Raw genomic sequence first — 15,009 nt, forward strand, 5'->3', positions numbered from 1 at the left:
CTAGGAAGACATTCGGCAATACCTAACAAAGTGACACATACATATGGCCTTTGAAGCAGCAACTGACTCTACTTCTGGGAATGGATCTTACAGACTGACTGCATACATTGGAAATGGCAAATGTGTAAGATTATTCACTATCATGTTGCTGTAATAATAAAAGACTAGGACCAACCTTAAGACCCATCAACAGGGGACTGATTCAATAAATTAAAGTGCAGCACCCCCCCCAAAAAACAAAATATTAATCAAGTGTTAAAAAAAAAAGAATGAAGACAGTTCTGTATATTGATCTAGGATAACCTCCAAAATATATTTGAAAAAGCAAATGCAGAACGGTGTTTATATTACATTCCCTTTTGTACAGAAAGGAAGAGAGGGGCTGAATAAGAATATCTATTAATATTTGCAACCAAGTACAGTGGCTTATGCTTGTAATCCCAGCACTCTGGGGAACCAAGGCAGGTGGATCACTTGAGCCCAGGAGTTCCAGACCAGCCTGGGCAACACAGTGAGACCTCATCTCTACAAAAAATGCAAAAATTAGCTGGGCATGGTGGCATGCACCTATAGTCCCAACTACTCAACAGGCTGAGGCAGAAGGATCACTTGAGCCCAGGTCAAGGCTGCAGTTAGCCATGATCATGCCACTGCACTACAGGCTGGACAACACAGCAAGACCCTGTCACAAAAAGAAAGAAAGAAAGAATATACATTTGCATTTGCTTATATATGCATAAAGAAATTCTGGGCCAGGTGTGGTGGCTCACACTTGTAATCCCAGCACTCTGGGAGGCCAAGGTGGGAGGATCACTTAAGCTTAGGAGTTTGAGGTTACAGTGAGCTATGATTGCACCGCTGCACTGCAGCCTAGGTGACAGAGCAGGAAAATCTGTCTCTTAAAAAAAAAGTCTGGAAGGATCCCCTAGAAATAAAATTATTTACCCTTATTGGGAGGGTGGGGCAGAGAACACAGGAGAGAGACTTTTCTTCATAACCTTTTTATATATTGTTAGATTCTTGAATTACATAAAGTCAAAAGAGCTTTAGTGCAGTTTTATGTAATCTTCACATTTGAGGTCATTCTAATGATACCAAAAGCAGAAATCATAAAGAAAGTAACAGACATGAATCCATGAAAATTACAAACTCCTATATATCGAAAGGCACTGAAAATACTTTAAATCAACATGGTTATGCGTAGAGATTCACTGACATACTGCCATGGCGGATAAAGCAGTACAGCATCTGTCTATAGAAATGTTAAAAGCACAGCTGAGTGCAGTGGCTCACGCCTGTAATCCCAGCACTTTGGGAGGTGGAGGTGAGTGGATCACTTGAGATCAGGAGTTCAAGACCAGCCTGGCCAATGTGGTGAAACCCCGTCTCTACTAAAAATGCAAAACTAGCCAGGTGTGGTGCCTGTAATCCCAGCTACTCGGGAGCCTAAGGCAGGAGAATCGCTTGAACCTGGGAGGTGGAGGTCGCAGTGAGCTGAGATCGCACCACTGCACTCCAGCCTAGGCAACAGAGCGAAACTCCAACTCAAACAAACAAACAAACACACACACACACAAAGTATGAGTTAGAGCTATCAGAGTGTCAAAATATGCAATTAAAGTGAATAAAGCAAACTGGAGAGCAATTTGGAGAGCAACTTAGAGAACGAGTTGAAGAGCTTAAGGATGTATGTGTGTACGTACATTTCATCCATAGAGAGATTTCTGACTTAACAAACTAATAAGAGCAGTGATCTTTGGAGAGCAGATCTGGGAATGGGAAGATTGCTACTGAACTATGAGAAAGTACATTTTTCTGTTGTTTTAGGTCAGCTAATTTGTGGTAGTTTGTTTTTGCAGCACTAAGAAACTAATACACCACCACTCTGAATATATTCACAGAATCATATAAATAGAAAAAATGCAATAAAGTGTGGGATATGATGAGGTTTCTCTTCAAATAGCTTGATCAATCCTTTATTCTTTAATTCATAGTACCCCCAAACCCCTTTTTCTCTTTTTTTCTTCCTTTCTGTCTTTGTTACATGTCCAGACATGCCATAGTACCAGGCGTTATCAGTACTAGCTCACATTCCTTTCCTTATTTGGAAAGAAGACTAGCTCTCTAGCTCATTGCAGACACCCCTTCCCCTTTCCCCTCTCTCCCTTACGTGCCCACCTTATCTTTAAAAAGTTCAAATGTTTAGCCAACCGGGATTAGTTTAGAATTTACGGCCTGAACCCGGCCAATGGGGAAAGGGTACAGGCGCACTTGTGTCAGGAATAAAGGCTCGCGTGCCCCTTTGTTCAGGTGTGCTGTCATGGCGACTGGACAAGGAGGCACCCCTCTGAGCAAAGTAAAATTGCTTTGCTAAGAATCCTCTGTTTGAGTGTTCAATCTCCTTAGGATTTTGAATGTTATTCCCAACAAAAGTGAGATGATTGGACTACAATTTCTAGAGCAAGGAACCCAAAGCTCAGAGATTAGGAGGCCTTGAGCCAGGCCACACAGCAATGAGCACCAGAGGTGAAACCCAGGCTTATCTCCTAGCATCCACCCCAGCACCCTGGTCCACACTACCTGTCACCTGCCATTTCTGGGTGGGCAGGAAAGACAGGCCTAGATCCCAGGGCTTGCTTCTGGTTCATGATGTTTCAGGTTAATGGGATATGGGCCATGGTGATCCCTGCATGTTATTTGAGTGTAATCCCTGCAACATTTACAGAACCTTTGCTTTGTTTACCCAGTGAGGAGAAAATATTTGGTAAAAACATAGCCCTAGTATTTGTCTGTTTTTCAAAGGGGTTCCCTGAAATTACTAATCAATTAAGCAGCTACAGCTGAGAAAGTCTGTGGGACTCAAGACCTTGCCCCACTTCCCAAGCTAAGATAGGCTGTGAGGATGAGGCATGGGACAGGTCAGCACTGTGATGTCTGGAAATAGCCCCAACTCTTTCCACTGTGATTGTTCCTTTAGGAAACAGGGCACTTGCTCAGGGGCCCTAAGAAACCCTTTTCAGCTGGAGGGCAATGTCACCATGGTAGGCATGCTCTAGATGGCTGCTCAGCTCACTGCAAAGGCCTTCCAGGGGAGAGCCAAGGTACACAGAGGCAGGCCAGGGCCTTGTGTGTGCTCCATGGGCCAGACCTGCCAGGACAAGGCCCTTTCCTGGGAGTTTCTTAACTAGAACTTTGGGAAGAGTCCCCTTGCGTTGGAAACTGAGATAGGAGGCTCCAGAGGGTTGCAGCCTTACTTCCTACCCTGAGAAGAAGCCAACTTCTGGGGTAAAAGAATATAATGCCTGTGCCCAGAGAAAAGAAAGGCAGAAAGCGGGGCTCCTACAGCCCCCAAATTCCACATCCCATTGCCCTGAGGCCCAGCTGCTGCCTACCCCTTCCTTGGTTACTAAGCACCCTTCAAGAACTTTCCTCCTTCTGTCTAAATCGTTTGAGTTGTTTTTTCTCTCATTCATTAAAAACAAGGGAAGCAAGGAAAAGTGACCTGCCTGTTTCATCCTTCTCTACAGCTGCACATTAGACAAGGGTCTATAATACCAGGGGTGTCCTACCCTCACCCCGCCCTGGGTATCTCTGGTCACAGTATTCCTTCCTGTAGTACCTGACAAGGCCTCAGAATCCTTTGTGAAACATTCATTCCAGGTGGCCACAAGTTCACGCCCCAGATGAATCCTATGTGCCATTCCCAGTTTACATGACAACAAAGACTTGAGCCAAAAATCAACTTGTGCATTTAAGCACAAGCATCCAGAATGTCCTAACTAGAAAACAACAAGCCAAAGACACACAGTCAGCTGTTCTCGAGCTCATTCCCAGCTTGCCTCCCTTAGGAGGCATGCAGGCCCCAGAATAGCTATCCCTGAGTTGGGTTCACACACACCCTCCAGAGGTATCTTCCTTGCCAGGCTGGATTACTGCAAAATTGGCCTTTTCATTGCTCTCCCTGGCCCACCCTCACCCAGCTCCAGCATGGCCTCTTCACCACAATCTGTAAGACAGTCCCCAAGACCATCAGATCATGCGCTATGTGTCCAGATTAAAAAAGACCCCAAGATCACCCAGGCCCCCAACCCCATCTGCCTCCCAGCACAATTTCTATGAACATCAGCTCTTCCCCAAGGGACTTGCAGATTCTCTGGGCCCTTCTCCCTCCCTCCACTTTAACCCCCTCCAAACCTCATGGTCTCCCTGCATGCCCACCCCGGGAGGGTGAGGGGCCACAGTCACTGCTGCTGCTCTTAACGCACCTCTATAAGGTCCTGTGTGTAGCTTTTATACCACTTAATCCCCTGAATTATGATTTACTCGTTCTTTTGCCATATATTTCCCACCGTGCCTCTATGTTTGGGGCACTGTGCTGGTCTCGACAGCTCTGTGCCAGACACTAATTTGTTTTACTGCTTTCCCTAGAAGAAGCCTGAATTCTTTTTTTTTTTTTTTTTTTTTTTGAGATGGAGTTTTGCTCTCGTTGCCCAGGCTGGAATGCAATGGCGCAATCTCAACTCACTGCAACCTCTGTCTCCCGGGTTCAAGTGATTCTCCTGTCTCAGCCTCCCGAGTAGCTGGGATTACAGGCACATGTCACCACACTCAGTTATTTTTGTATTTTTAGTGAGATGTGGCTTCATATTGTTCAGGCTGGTCTTGAACTCCTTACCTGAGGTGATCCGCCCATCTCGGCTTCCCAAAGGGCTGGGATTACAGGCGTGAGCCACCGCACACGGCCAAAGCCTGAATTCTTAAGGCAAAAACTAAGTCTTAGTAAGTCTTACTATTTCTGCAACCCAAGGGCTCAGCATTTGTTGCATGAATAAATGATTCTCTGGCCACTTCTTACTTATCAGAGGCAGATGATTAAGCTAGAGGACTAGAAAAGGAATAAAAGTTTGGGAGATTTAATTCAAACTAGATTATTTCACTGGTGGTATTGGATTTCTGGCCATTTCCTGTAAAGCCAGGTGGTTTTGTTACTTGGGGAAAACAAAGGGAAAAGGTGTATACAAATTAATAAGCACCTGTTGAGAATCTAATGGTCAGCAAACAAGGTAACATATCCCCGTGAGCAATTCTAGTCCTGGAGATTCGAAAATGCTAAAAGCTAAGAACAATCCTGGAGGATCAGTAATTCCTAGCTTTTTGGAACTGGAAAACAGTAGCATTTGCACACACAAAAAAGAAAAGGGATAGGTGTGGTGGGCCACGCCTGTAATCCCAGCACTTCGGGAGGCCAAAGTGGAAGGATGGCTTGAGTCCAGGAATTCAATACCAGCCTGGGCAACATAGCGAGATCACATCTCTACAAAAAAATTAAAAGTTAGCCAGGCATGGTGGTGTATGCCTGTAGTCCCAGCTACTCAAGAGACTTAGGTGAGAGGATCATTTGAGACGGAACAGGTCAAGCCTGCAGTGAGCTGTGATCACACCACTGCACTCCAGCCTGGGTGACAGAGTGAGATCCTCTGTCTCAAAAAAAGAAAAAAAAAAAAAAAGGAAATTGAAGGGAATCTAAGATAGGGTTGCCAACACTTAATTTTGCCAAAAAAGAACTTTTTTAAAAAGTACCAACTACGCCCCAATAATTTCACAAAAGGAGGAACATTTTAACTCCAAAAAAAAAGGATGAAGAGTGTAAACTCAGGCTAAAAACAGCCATTCTCGAGGAAGGATGAGCTGAGAGCCTCGCCTCACATTTTAGTCATGGACAGCGTGCAGATGAGATGGGCCTTGAAAGACAGATGATGGTTCCAACTCCGAAAACCAAGCCAGGAAAATGCTCAAGAAATACTGCTAAAGGGCAGACAGGCCGGCATGATGGCTCACACCTGTAATCCCAGCACTTTGGGAGACTGAGGCGGGTGGATCACCTGAGGTCAGAAGTTCGAGACTGGCCTGGCCAACATGATGAAATCCTGTCTCTACTAAAAATACAAAAATTAGCCAGGCATGGGCACATGTCTGTAATCACAGCTACTCTGGAGGCTGAGGCAGAATTGCTTGAGCCCGGGAGGCGGAGGTTGCCGTGAGCCGAGATCATGCCACTGCACTCCAGCCTGGGTGACAGAGCTAGGTTCCGTCTCAAAAAATATATAAATAAATAAATGGCAAAGACAGATCAATTTCAACTTCTGGGTCTGAAGTGGAGTCTCAGTCATTCAACCTCCAAAGAGGAGACCCTAAGGCATCCCTCCCTTTGTGTAGCTAGTGGTAGACACATGATTTCTCCTCAGTGTGCCACAGGCTATTGTTTTTCCAGATCATTATTTGGATGAATAGTTTAAGGCAGCTGCATGATAACAAGTAAAGTGTATTCAGCACTTACTATGTGCCCAGCCCTGTCCTAAACCCATCTCAAGCATCTTCTCACTGAATGTCTTTAAGAATGCCAGGAGGTACAAATATCCCAATTTCACAGATCAGGAAATAGATTTACACAAAATGAAGGGACTTCTCCAAGCAAGGAACAAACTTAAGTCTGATATAAAAATCTGTGTTAACAACCCATAGGACAGAAGAGGTGTACAAAGAGTAAAGGTTATTGGGAAAATCAGAAAAGGGGCCTTTAAAATTAAAATCAAATTCCTGCAAAAGCCAGCCCAAAGAATAACCAACAAATTAGCATTCCACAATGTCTCAAGACAAATGATTTAGTTAAGCATCAGCCAACCACAGATTACTCATAAATATCGACTTAGGTATCTGTGCTAGGCCTAGGCTGCCCAATAACTGCCATTTTTCCTTCATGGTCCCCATTGTTTATGCAGAGTGTCCCAGGAACTATGAAGTTGGGAGCAGCCCCGAAAAGGGAGTACACCAGGCACTCCAGTGACAGCCATTAAACAAAGATGTTTTCTAATCAAAGGAGAACTTGGGCTTTGATAATAGCAGCCCAGGCATCTCCCCACCCAGAACCTTCTCCAAGCCTCTATGTAGCATTTAAATGCTAACTAATGCCCTTCATTCCACCTCCCAACCCCAAGACCACAGCAATTTGCTTCCTCCTCAATCTGAGGGGCAAGTCAAACCCAGCAGAGAGGTGAAAACACCGTTCACTGCTGCATGGGGAGGGTCTGGAGGTATCCAGGAGCTCCCCATAGACAAAACAATCTCCCATGGACAAGGACATCTGAAGGGTGGCCCCTTAACAGCACTGGGAGAATCGGAGTTCTAGCCTCTGGGTTTTTTTGTTTGTTTGTTTGTTTGTTTGTTTGTTTTGTTTTTTTGAGAGGGAGTCTCTCTCTGTCACCCAGGCTGGAGTGCAGTGGCCTGGTCTCGGCTCACTGCAACCTCCGCCTCCTGGGTTCAAGCGATTCTCCAGCCTCAGCCTCCTGAGTAGCTGGGATTACAGGCGCCCGCCACCATGCCCAGCTAATTTTTGTATTTTTAGTAGAGACAGGGTTTCACCATGTTGGCCAGGCTGGTCTCAAACTCCTGATCTCATGATCCGCCCACCTCAGCCTCCCAAAGTGCTGGGATTACAGGCGTGAGCCACCAGGCCCAGCCATTCTAGCCTCTGTTCTAACACTAGTTCATAGTTTCCTGATATATACATAGAGACTTGAACTTTACCTTGAAAAAACTGTGGACTTTGGCCAGGCTGAAAGATGTATTTATCCACACTCCCAGCCTCCAGAGTCAAAACTTCTAAATAAAACACAGAGCTGGCTGGGTGTGATAGCTCACACCTGTAATCCCAGCACTCTGGGAGGCCGAGGTGGGAGGATTGCCTGAGCTCAGCAGTTCGAGACCAGCCTGGAAAACATGGTGAAATCTGATTTCTACCAAAATACGAAAAATTTAGCGGAGGGTGGTGGCGCGTGCCTATAGTCTCAGCTACTCAGGAGGCTGAGGCAGGAGAATCACTTGAGCCCAGGAGGCAGAGGCTGCAGTGAGCCTAGATCATGCCACCATACTCCAGCCTGGGCAAAAGAGCGAGAATCCGTCTCAAAAAAAAAAAATACAAAAATACAAAAATTAGTCGGGTGTTGTGACACATGCTGGTAATTGCAGCTTCTTGAGAGTCTGAGGCAGGAGAATCGCTGGAACCCAGGAGGTGGAGGATGCAGTGAGCTGAGATCGCACCACTGTACTCCAGCGTGGGCAACAGAGCGAAACCCCATCTCATAAATAAATAAATAAATAAATAAATAAATAAATAAATAACACAGAGCTGTGTGTATACACAGGCACACAAACATATTTTCCATGGCCTCTACCCTCATGTAGAATAAAGCCCGAATAGTTCAGATTCCCATTCTAACATATATACACACACACACACACACACACGCCTCTACTTACCTTTCTAGTATTCTCTAACACTATGTGCCCACCATGTTTTAGCCACATGACCACAAATTCATGTGGCTCCCTCCCATTCACCTGACTTTGCACAGCAGTGTTAACAGGGCTGGGACTAGTCCCAAAAGGAAGATACAAGGATATGAGTGTTTTCCTCATAGAAGAGAAAATCCAGAAATCTGGGATCAAGTCCCACTGTTCTCTCTTTCAGGCCTGGTGTCAGGTGGTAAATTCACTTAATTTCTAGGCCTCAGTTTCCTTACTGGAAAACAAGGACAGTATCACATACATGACTGGACTCCTTGTTTCCTCACACAGTCAACAAATATTGATTGGTGCCTACTGTGTACCAGGTACTCTGTCTGCTAGATGCTTGAGCTATGTGAAACAGCAACAATAACAAAAAACACTGCTGCCCCTTCATGAAGCTCACATTCCAGTACAGGTACATCTGTAAAATGGTACTTGCTCAAAATATTTATGTGGGAATTAAATATAATAATATATGAAACACAACTCAGAGGCTGGCACAGGGTAAACTATTATTATTATGTTGATGTTTAGGGTCCAAGCCCTTTTGTTCACTTTTTTTTTTTCTTTTGAGACGGCGTCATGCTTTGTAGCCCAGGCTTGAGTGCAGTGGTGCAATCTCGGCTCACTGCAACCTCCACCTCCCGGGTTCAAGCGATTCTCCTGCCTCAGCCTCCCGAGTAGCTAGGACTACAGGTGTGCACCACCATGCCTGGCTAATTTTTTTATTTTTTAATGGAGACAGGGTTTCACCATGTTGGCCAGGCTGGTCTCGAACCACAGACCTCAGGTGATCTACCCGCCTCAGCCTCCCAAACTGCTGGGATTACAGGCATGACCCACCGCGCCTGGCCCACCATTATTCTTAGTAAGAAGCTGCTCCTTGGCCGGGCGCAGTGGCCCAAGCCTGTAATCCCAGCACTTTGGGAGGCCGAGGCGGGTGGATCACGAGGTCAGGCGATCGAGACCATACTGGCTAACACGGTGAAACCCTGTCTCTACTAAAAAAGTACAAAAAAATTAGCCGGGCGTGGTGGCAGGCGCCTGTAGTCCTAGCTACTTGGGAGGCTGAGGCAGGAGAATGGCGTGAACCTGGGAAGCAGAGCTGGCAGTGAGCTGAGATCGTGCCACTGCACTCCAGCCTGGGCGACAGAGCGAGAATCTGTTTCAAAAAAAAAAAAAGAAGCTGCTCCTTTAATCTGGAATGTCCCTCTCTTCCACCTGGCAATCCTAATCTGCCTGCTAGAAGTGCTCTCCACCTGTTTAGGTACAGCTCAAAACTGACCTCCCATACTTCTTCTGGGAAGGATTCAGGAGCTGGGAAGTCTCTTTGAGTGCTTGTCTGCACCTCCACTAATCCTTTCCCACAGCTCTACATGACATTAACTCCGTTCTATCACAATTAGCAGAGCCTATGTCTTATATATTTACATCCTCCATACCCAATATGGACCCTTGGATATATCTGAGGAGCAGAACTGACTTGAAAAACAAAAAGCAAGAAGGGGTGAGAAAAGGCAAGAAGAAAGACCATATTAGAGAAACAGTCTGGGGGCCAGATTATAGATGGCCTTAGTACCTGGCCAATGAGTTCAGGCCAATGAGTCCCTAGAAGTCATCAATGATTGAGCCTCCAGGTAGAGTGAACCTTCATGGGCAGAAGATGAGCTAGTCTAAGGGTGAGCAAAAATGATTGCCCTGGTGGCCACAGCTGAACATGAAGGATGAGCCCATCCAATGTCAAGGCTGCTGTCTGAGCATTCTTGCCCCAGTGAATGAAGATCACCCAATATAGTGCTATAATTCTCTATATTTTATGTGTTGTGCACTACTGGCCTGGTTTCCTCCAAAATCCATCACTGATTTTTAGGACCGGGAATACTGCCCTCTTTCCAAGTGCTAGGAGGACCCAGTGCTTAAAAAATAAAAAATCCCAATCAAAATGTTGCTGGAACTTCAAAGACAGATATAGCTAAACCCAGAGTTGGCTTGGCTCCAAAAGACACACAGGGAGTCCCACCAGCCCACCAGGCTCACAGGAGCTCACACAAGCATGCTATGGTGAGCACAGGGTAGGTACTGTGAGGCTCAGCATCTAAGCAAAAGATGGAATTGATTCAGGTAAACGGAGTCCAGGGTATCTTAGGCAAAGGTCATTCACATTTCCAGATTTTCAACAAAAACAAACAAGGCAATACTTATGCAATTTTAGACCAAGAAAAATGTCTGCTCTGGCAGAATGAACCTTGCTAACCTAAGGAGTGACCAAAGGAGTAATCACTCTTGGCTGGGCACTGTGACATTTTTGTGTTCCAAAGATGCCTGTTTATCTGGCTCAATACTTTCTTTTTTAAAGGTTAAACTTAACCATTCTCCCCATCGCTGTAACCAGCCCTACTATCAGTCTTTGCTGTAACTGTTACAGTGTCATCTTTGCTGCCCCAAGTCTTTCTTTCCTGTAAAGATTTCTTACAAGGGTGCTTTTGGCCTTGGGAACCTCAGGCAGCACTCCAAGGAAATTTGTTTTAAAAGCAGTGAGCCTGCAGTCACTCTGAGGGCAGAGCACTGACATGTCAGCCCCACCTCCCCATCTGGAAATGCAGTGGAGGGTTCATTCCTCAAGGTCAAGAAAACCAACACCACATACTTGATAATGGCCAGAGAGGCCCACACCTCAACCTCCACTTCAGTTCTTAAAATCCTCCTCTTCAGATCACTTTACCTTCCCCAAACAGGAGGACTGCAGGCTCTACTTGGCTGCCAAAATAATCTTCATCCCCAAAAGCAAAGATAAAATAATGAGGGCATATACTATAGAAATGGGTCTTTGGTAGTAACTTCAGGAAAACAGAAGCAACCAGCAAATAGAAGTTTAATATTTCCACAAGGCCAGTCTCTATTTGGTTCCTGAGAGCCATGGACTGGGAAGTCAAGAGATAAGTTGTCTAATCCCAGATCTAACACTAACTCGTTGGTAATGACTAACAAGTGATGGCCTTTCTGGGCCTTAATTTCTTCATCTATAAAATGATCGTGGTCCAGCTCTTGATTGCAGCTGTGAAATTCTGAGACAAGACCCAAAGAATCCTTTTAGAAAACTATGAATCCAAGGCTGCAGTAGGGTTGCAGCATCTTCCTTTCTTCTTCCTCAAAAAAAAAAAAAAAAAAAAAAAAGAACAGGAGCTATTATGCCCCTACCTCCCTAGCATTTACACCAGGCCCCACTGGGATCCATGCAGGAGGCCAGCTCTCTGTGGACACATAGCCAGAACCAAAGTAACCAGAAGCATCTGCGGTCTGTCTTTGTAGATGGTACTGGCTTGAACCACACAGCCACGTCCTACAGTATTCTAATCACTCAAGGATGAATTTCAGTCTACTTCATCACTCCTACACCAAGTCCTCACTTCCAAAGTCAACTCCCCTGTGAAATGCTGACGGTCTCCTCATACTCTGGGAGAGTGGCGGAAACAGAACCTGCAGTTGCCCCATAAAGCTGGTCAGTCGGTCATAAAGTGAGGTTAACAATTTATGACCCGCTTTAAAAAAAAAAAAAAAAAACATAGAATGGGCCGGCGTGGTGGCTCTGGCGTGTAATCCCAGCACTCTGGCAGGCAGAAGCGGGTGGATCACTTGAGATCAGGAGTTTGAGACCAGCATGGCCAACATGGCGAAACACCGTCTCCACTAAAAATACAAAAATTAGTCAGGCTTGGTGGCGCCCCACCCCGGCCCCCCGTAATCCCAGCTATTTCGGAGGCTGCGGCAGGAGAATCGCTTGAACCCAGGAGGCGGAGGCTGCAGTAAGCCGAGATCGCCTCATTGCACTCCAGCCTGGGTGACAGAGCGAGAATCCCTCTGGTAGGGGGTGGGGGGAGGGAATAGAATGGAAAATATCATTGTGCCTCACCCTGTAGAAAGAATAACTATACCATGAAGCTCTTGCTGCAATTTTACATGTGTATGTGTGTGTGTGTATATATGTATATATAATATTACACACATATTATGCGTATATACATTATATACATATAGGTGGGTGGGTGTGGGTCTTGATCGAAAAAAGACCTAGAAACCCATACATAGGCCAGTGGCAGTGGGATGCGACTCTGGGAGTGAATGCCACACACACCTATCCCACCTCTACCCACCCCCCCACCCCCCGCAGAGGATGCAAAAGCCAACAAAGAGCATATGAACTCAAGCACCTATCCTGCAATCCTACAAAACAGACCTGCCTGGAAAACAGTTGAAACAAACTCCTGACCACCGTCCCCGCCCTCCAACACACACACGGTAGTACTTTTTTTTTTTTTTTCTATAAAGGACCAAACAGGATGCCATCCGGATAACAGCCTTATATCAAAAAGGATCCTGGAACCCAAAACGCTCAGCACGAGGGAGCAGGAGAGCATACCTACGCTGGGAACACAAGGCTTTAATCCCAGCTATTCCTTCCCGCATAAGGACTAATTGAGCCAGCAGCAACTGGGCTGGAGCAGATCGGGGAACTAGAGACCTCAGAGCCCCATTCTCTTTCTGCTTCTTAAATTTTTTTTTCTTTTATTTTCTAAATTGCACACTTCCATAAAAATTTTCCTAGGAAGCACCAAAGCTTTCAATTGCCCAGAAACACCCCGATCTGGGAGAAAAGGTGGCTTGCGCTGCACGTCAAAGATGGGCTCTATCTCAGCCGGGTTGCAAGTGCACAGGGCTCCCCGCGGGACGGAGACAGGGATTTGGGAGGAAACGCAACGCGCCTCCCAGGCAACACACTCCGAGCTCCGGTTCGGAAACGCTCCAAGGCAGAAGCAAGGGCTTCTAAGGGCTCCGCTTCCCAGCCTTGGGTCCCTACTACTACCTTGCCCCTAGACTCGGTGAGCCCAGGCTGATGGACCGTGCAGTCCAGTTTGAGCCAGCCCAGCAGCCCTCAATCGGGCGGGCAGGGAAGAAGGCCTCCTACTGCCGGGAAGAGGCCAGCGCGCTCCAAGTTCCCCGCAAATTCCGCCCTTCCCGCCTGGCACGGTTCCCTTGCACCGCTGTGCTCCGCTCCCGGGCGCCTGCCCGCCAAGAATGCTTGCCCCGGGGGCGCGTTCGCTGGTCAGGAACGTGTCGGCAGCCCCCGGGAACCCCTGAGGATGCGGAGGTGGGCCCGAGAGCTGCGGCTTCGATGCCGGGGTGGGAGCTAGGCAGGCCGCGCGCCGCCGCAGTCCTGTCGCAGCGCGTGCCCTGGTCCCTCCGGACCGAAAAGGCCGAAGCCGTCCCCAGCGACCGACCCCGCGCAACTGGCTCGGGTCTGCACCTAGATGGCTGTGGGCCCCACAGGGATGGCCCGGCGGGCCCGTTCGGCCGCTACCTCAGGGTCGCCAGTCCCCGCGCGCGGCCGCCTCCCGCCAGGAAGGGTGGCGGGCCCGGAAGGCCAGAGATGCCCCCGTGCTTCCCGCGCCGCTACGCACCTAGCTGCCCGCGGGTCCCACATGGCTGCGGCCGGAGGGTCCGCACCAGGACCGCCGCCGCCTCGGGAAGCGCTTCCCTGTGGGCAGGGCGCGGCGGGCAGTGCGGAAGCCCGAAAGCTACCGGAGCCCGGGGCAGGGGCGGCGCGATGCAGAGGCGGCGCTCGGGGGCCCCCAGCTGCCTGCGGCTCGGCTACCCAGCCGCGATCAGAGGGGGCGGGGGGCGCAGGAACCCCGGCGTCCGGGCGGTGTGCAGCCGCAGACCTATTCCAAGTTTCCACGTAGTTGCGAGAGCCCAAAAACTGTCACGTGCACGTCGCTGCTGAGTGGGAGGAGATGTTTGTCATCGCGTTCAAAAGGGGCGTTTCGGTGTCTCCCATCATGCAAGCGAGTGCTCCAATGGTATGGCTCTCGGCCGCCTTTGAAAAACGAGTGCTTCGAACCCTTTACCAGGAGGGACTAGGCGCACAACCACCTCCGACACTCCTCGGGCATGCGAGAATTCGGCTTTCCTTAGTGGGGCCCATCAATGTTGTCCGGGAGGTAAAGAAAGTGATCGGCCAACGGCCTCAGCGTGGGTTTTCTCCTTCCCTCGTTCCTCCCTCCAACAAAGGACGTACGGAAAACAAGCCCCCTAGCTCCTACAGAGGAGGAGCTCAGGAGTCGGGCGAATATCAAGTACTTACTGTGTGCTTGCCCCTCCACTCTGGGGAGGCTGGGGGTCCGGGAGTGAAGAGGGCAGCGAGACCGCGGGCTGCTCCACGCTCACCGTCGTGTCCATGGAGAGTAAGTGCGCACAGGCCTGAGCGGGCAACCAAATGAGGATCTTGCCTTCTCCTTCCACCTCCCCAGTGATGATCCACAGAGTAGTGGGTTGGAGAGGACCACCTCTGGCTGCTACCTCCCCAGCGGTTCTCGGCCTAGGGAGCCGGTTTGGTCTTCACAGCTTCTCTGGGCCTGGGAGTACTTTCCTACACACCAGAGAATCCACCCAATCAGAGAGCTAAGCCCGCCGCCCTCCCCTGGGGCAAGGTTCGGCCTACACTGCATCCCGGTGGTTCGCCCATCCTTCTGGGGGACCACCACACCAGGCTGCCTGGTGGCAGGGAGGACACCACCAGAGCTTTAGTGAGGGGGACCACACATTTCAGCGAAACAGAGAGGCTTTGGTAACACGTGGACACACCTAAGGCACACAGTGTACTTCTCT

General features: G+C 48.3%; 1 protein-coding gene across 2 annotated transcripts in view; it reads right to left on the reverse strand.

Moving 5' to 3' along the window:
• TRANK1 (tetratricopeptide repeat and ankyrin repeat containing 1) overlaps positions 1 to 14,674 on the reverse strand; it is a 119,046-nt gene extending 104,372 nt beyond the window's left edge. Inside the window, exon 1 of one of the 2 annotated variants that reach the window (XM_034956101.3) lies at positions 14,486 to 14,674. In XM_034956101.3, coding sequence (XP_034811992.2) covers positions 14,486 to 14,580 — 95 coding nt within the window. In that variant the 5' untranslated portion in view covers positions 14,581 to 14,674. Of the gene's footprint in view, positions 1 to 13,802; positions 14,154 to 14,485 lie in introns of those variants that run through there. The other variant, XM_008951573.4, reaches the window with a different exon arrangement.
• Between the last annotated feature and the right edge of the window lie 335 nt (positions 14,675 to 15,009).

The sequence above is a fragment of the Pan paniscus genome, chromosome 2 (genome assembly GCF_029289425.2).
Source record: "Pan paniscus chromosome 2, NHGRI_mPanPan1-v2.0_pri, whole genome shotgun sequence".
NCBI classification, from domain to species: domain Eukaryota; kingdom Metazoa; phylum Chordata; class Mammalia; order Primates; family Hominidae; genus Pan; species Pan paniscus.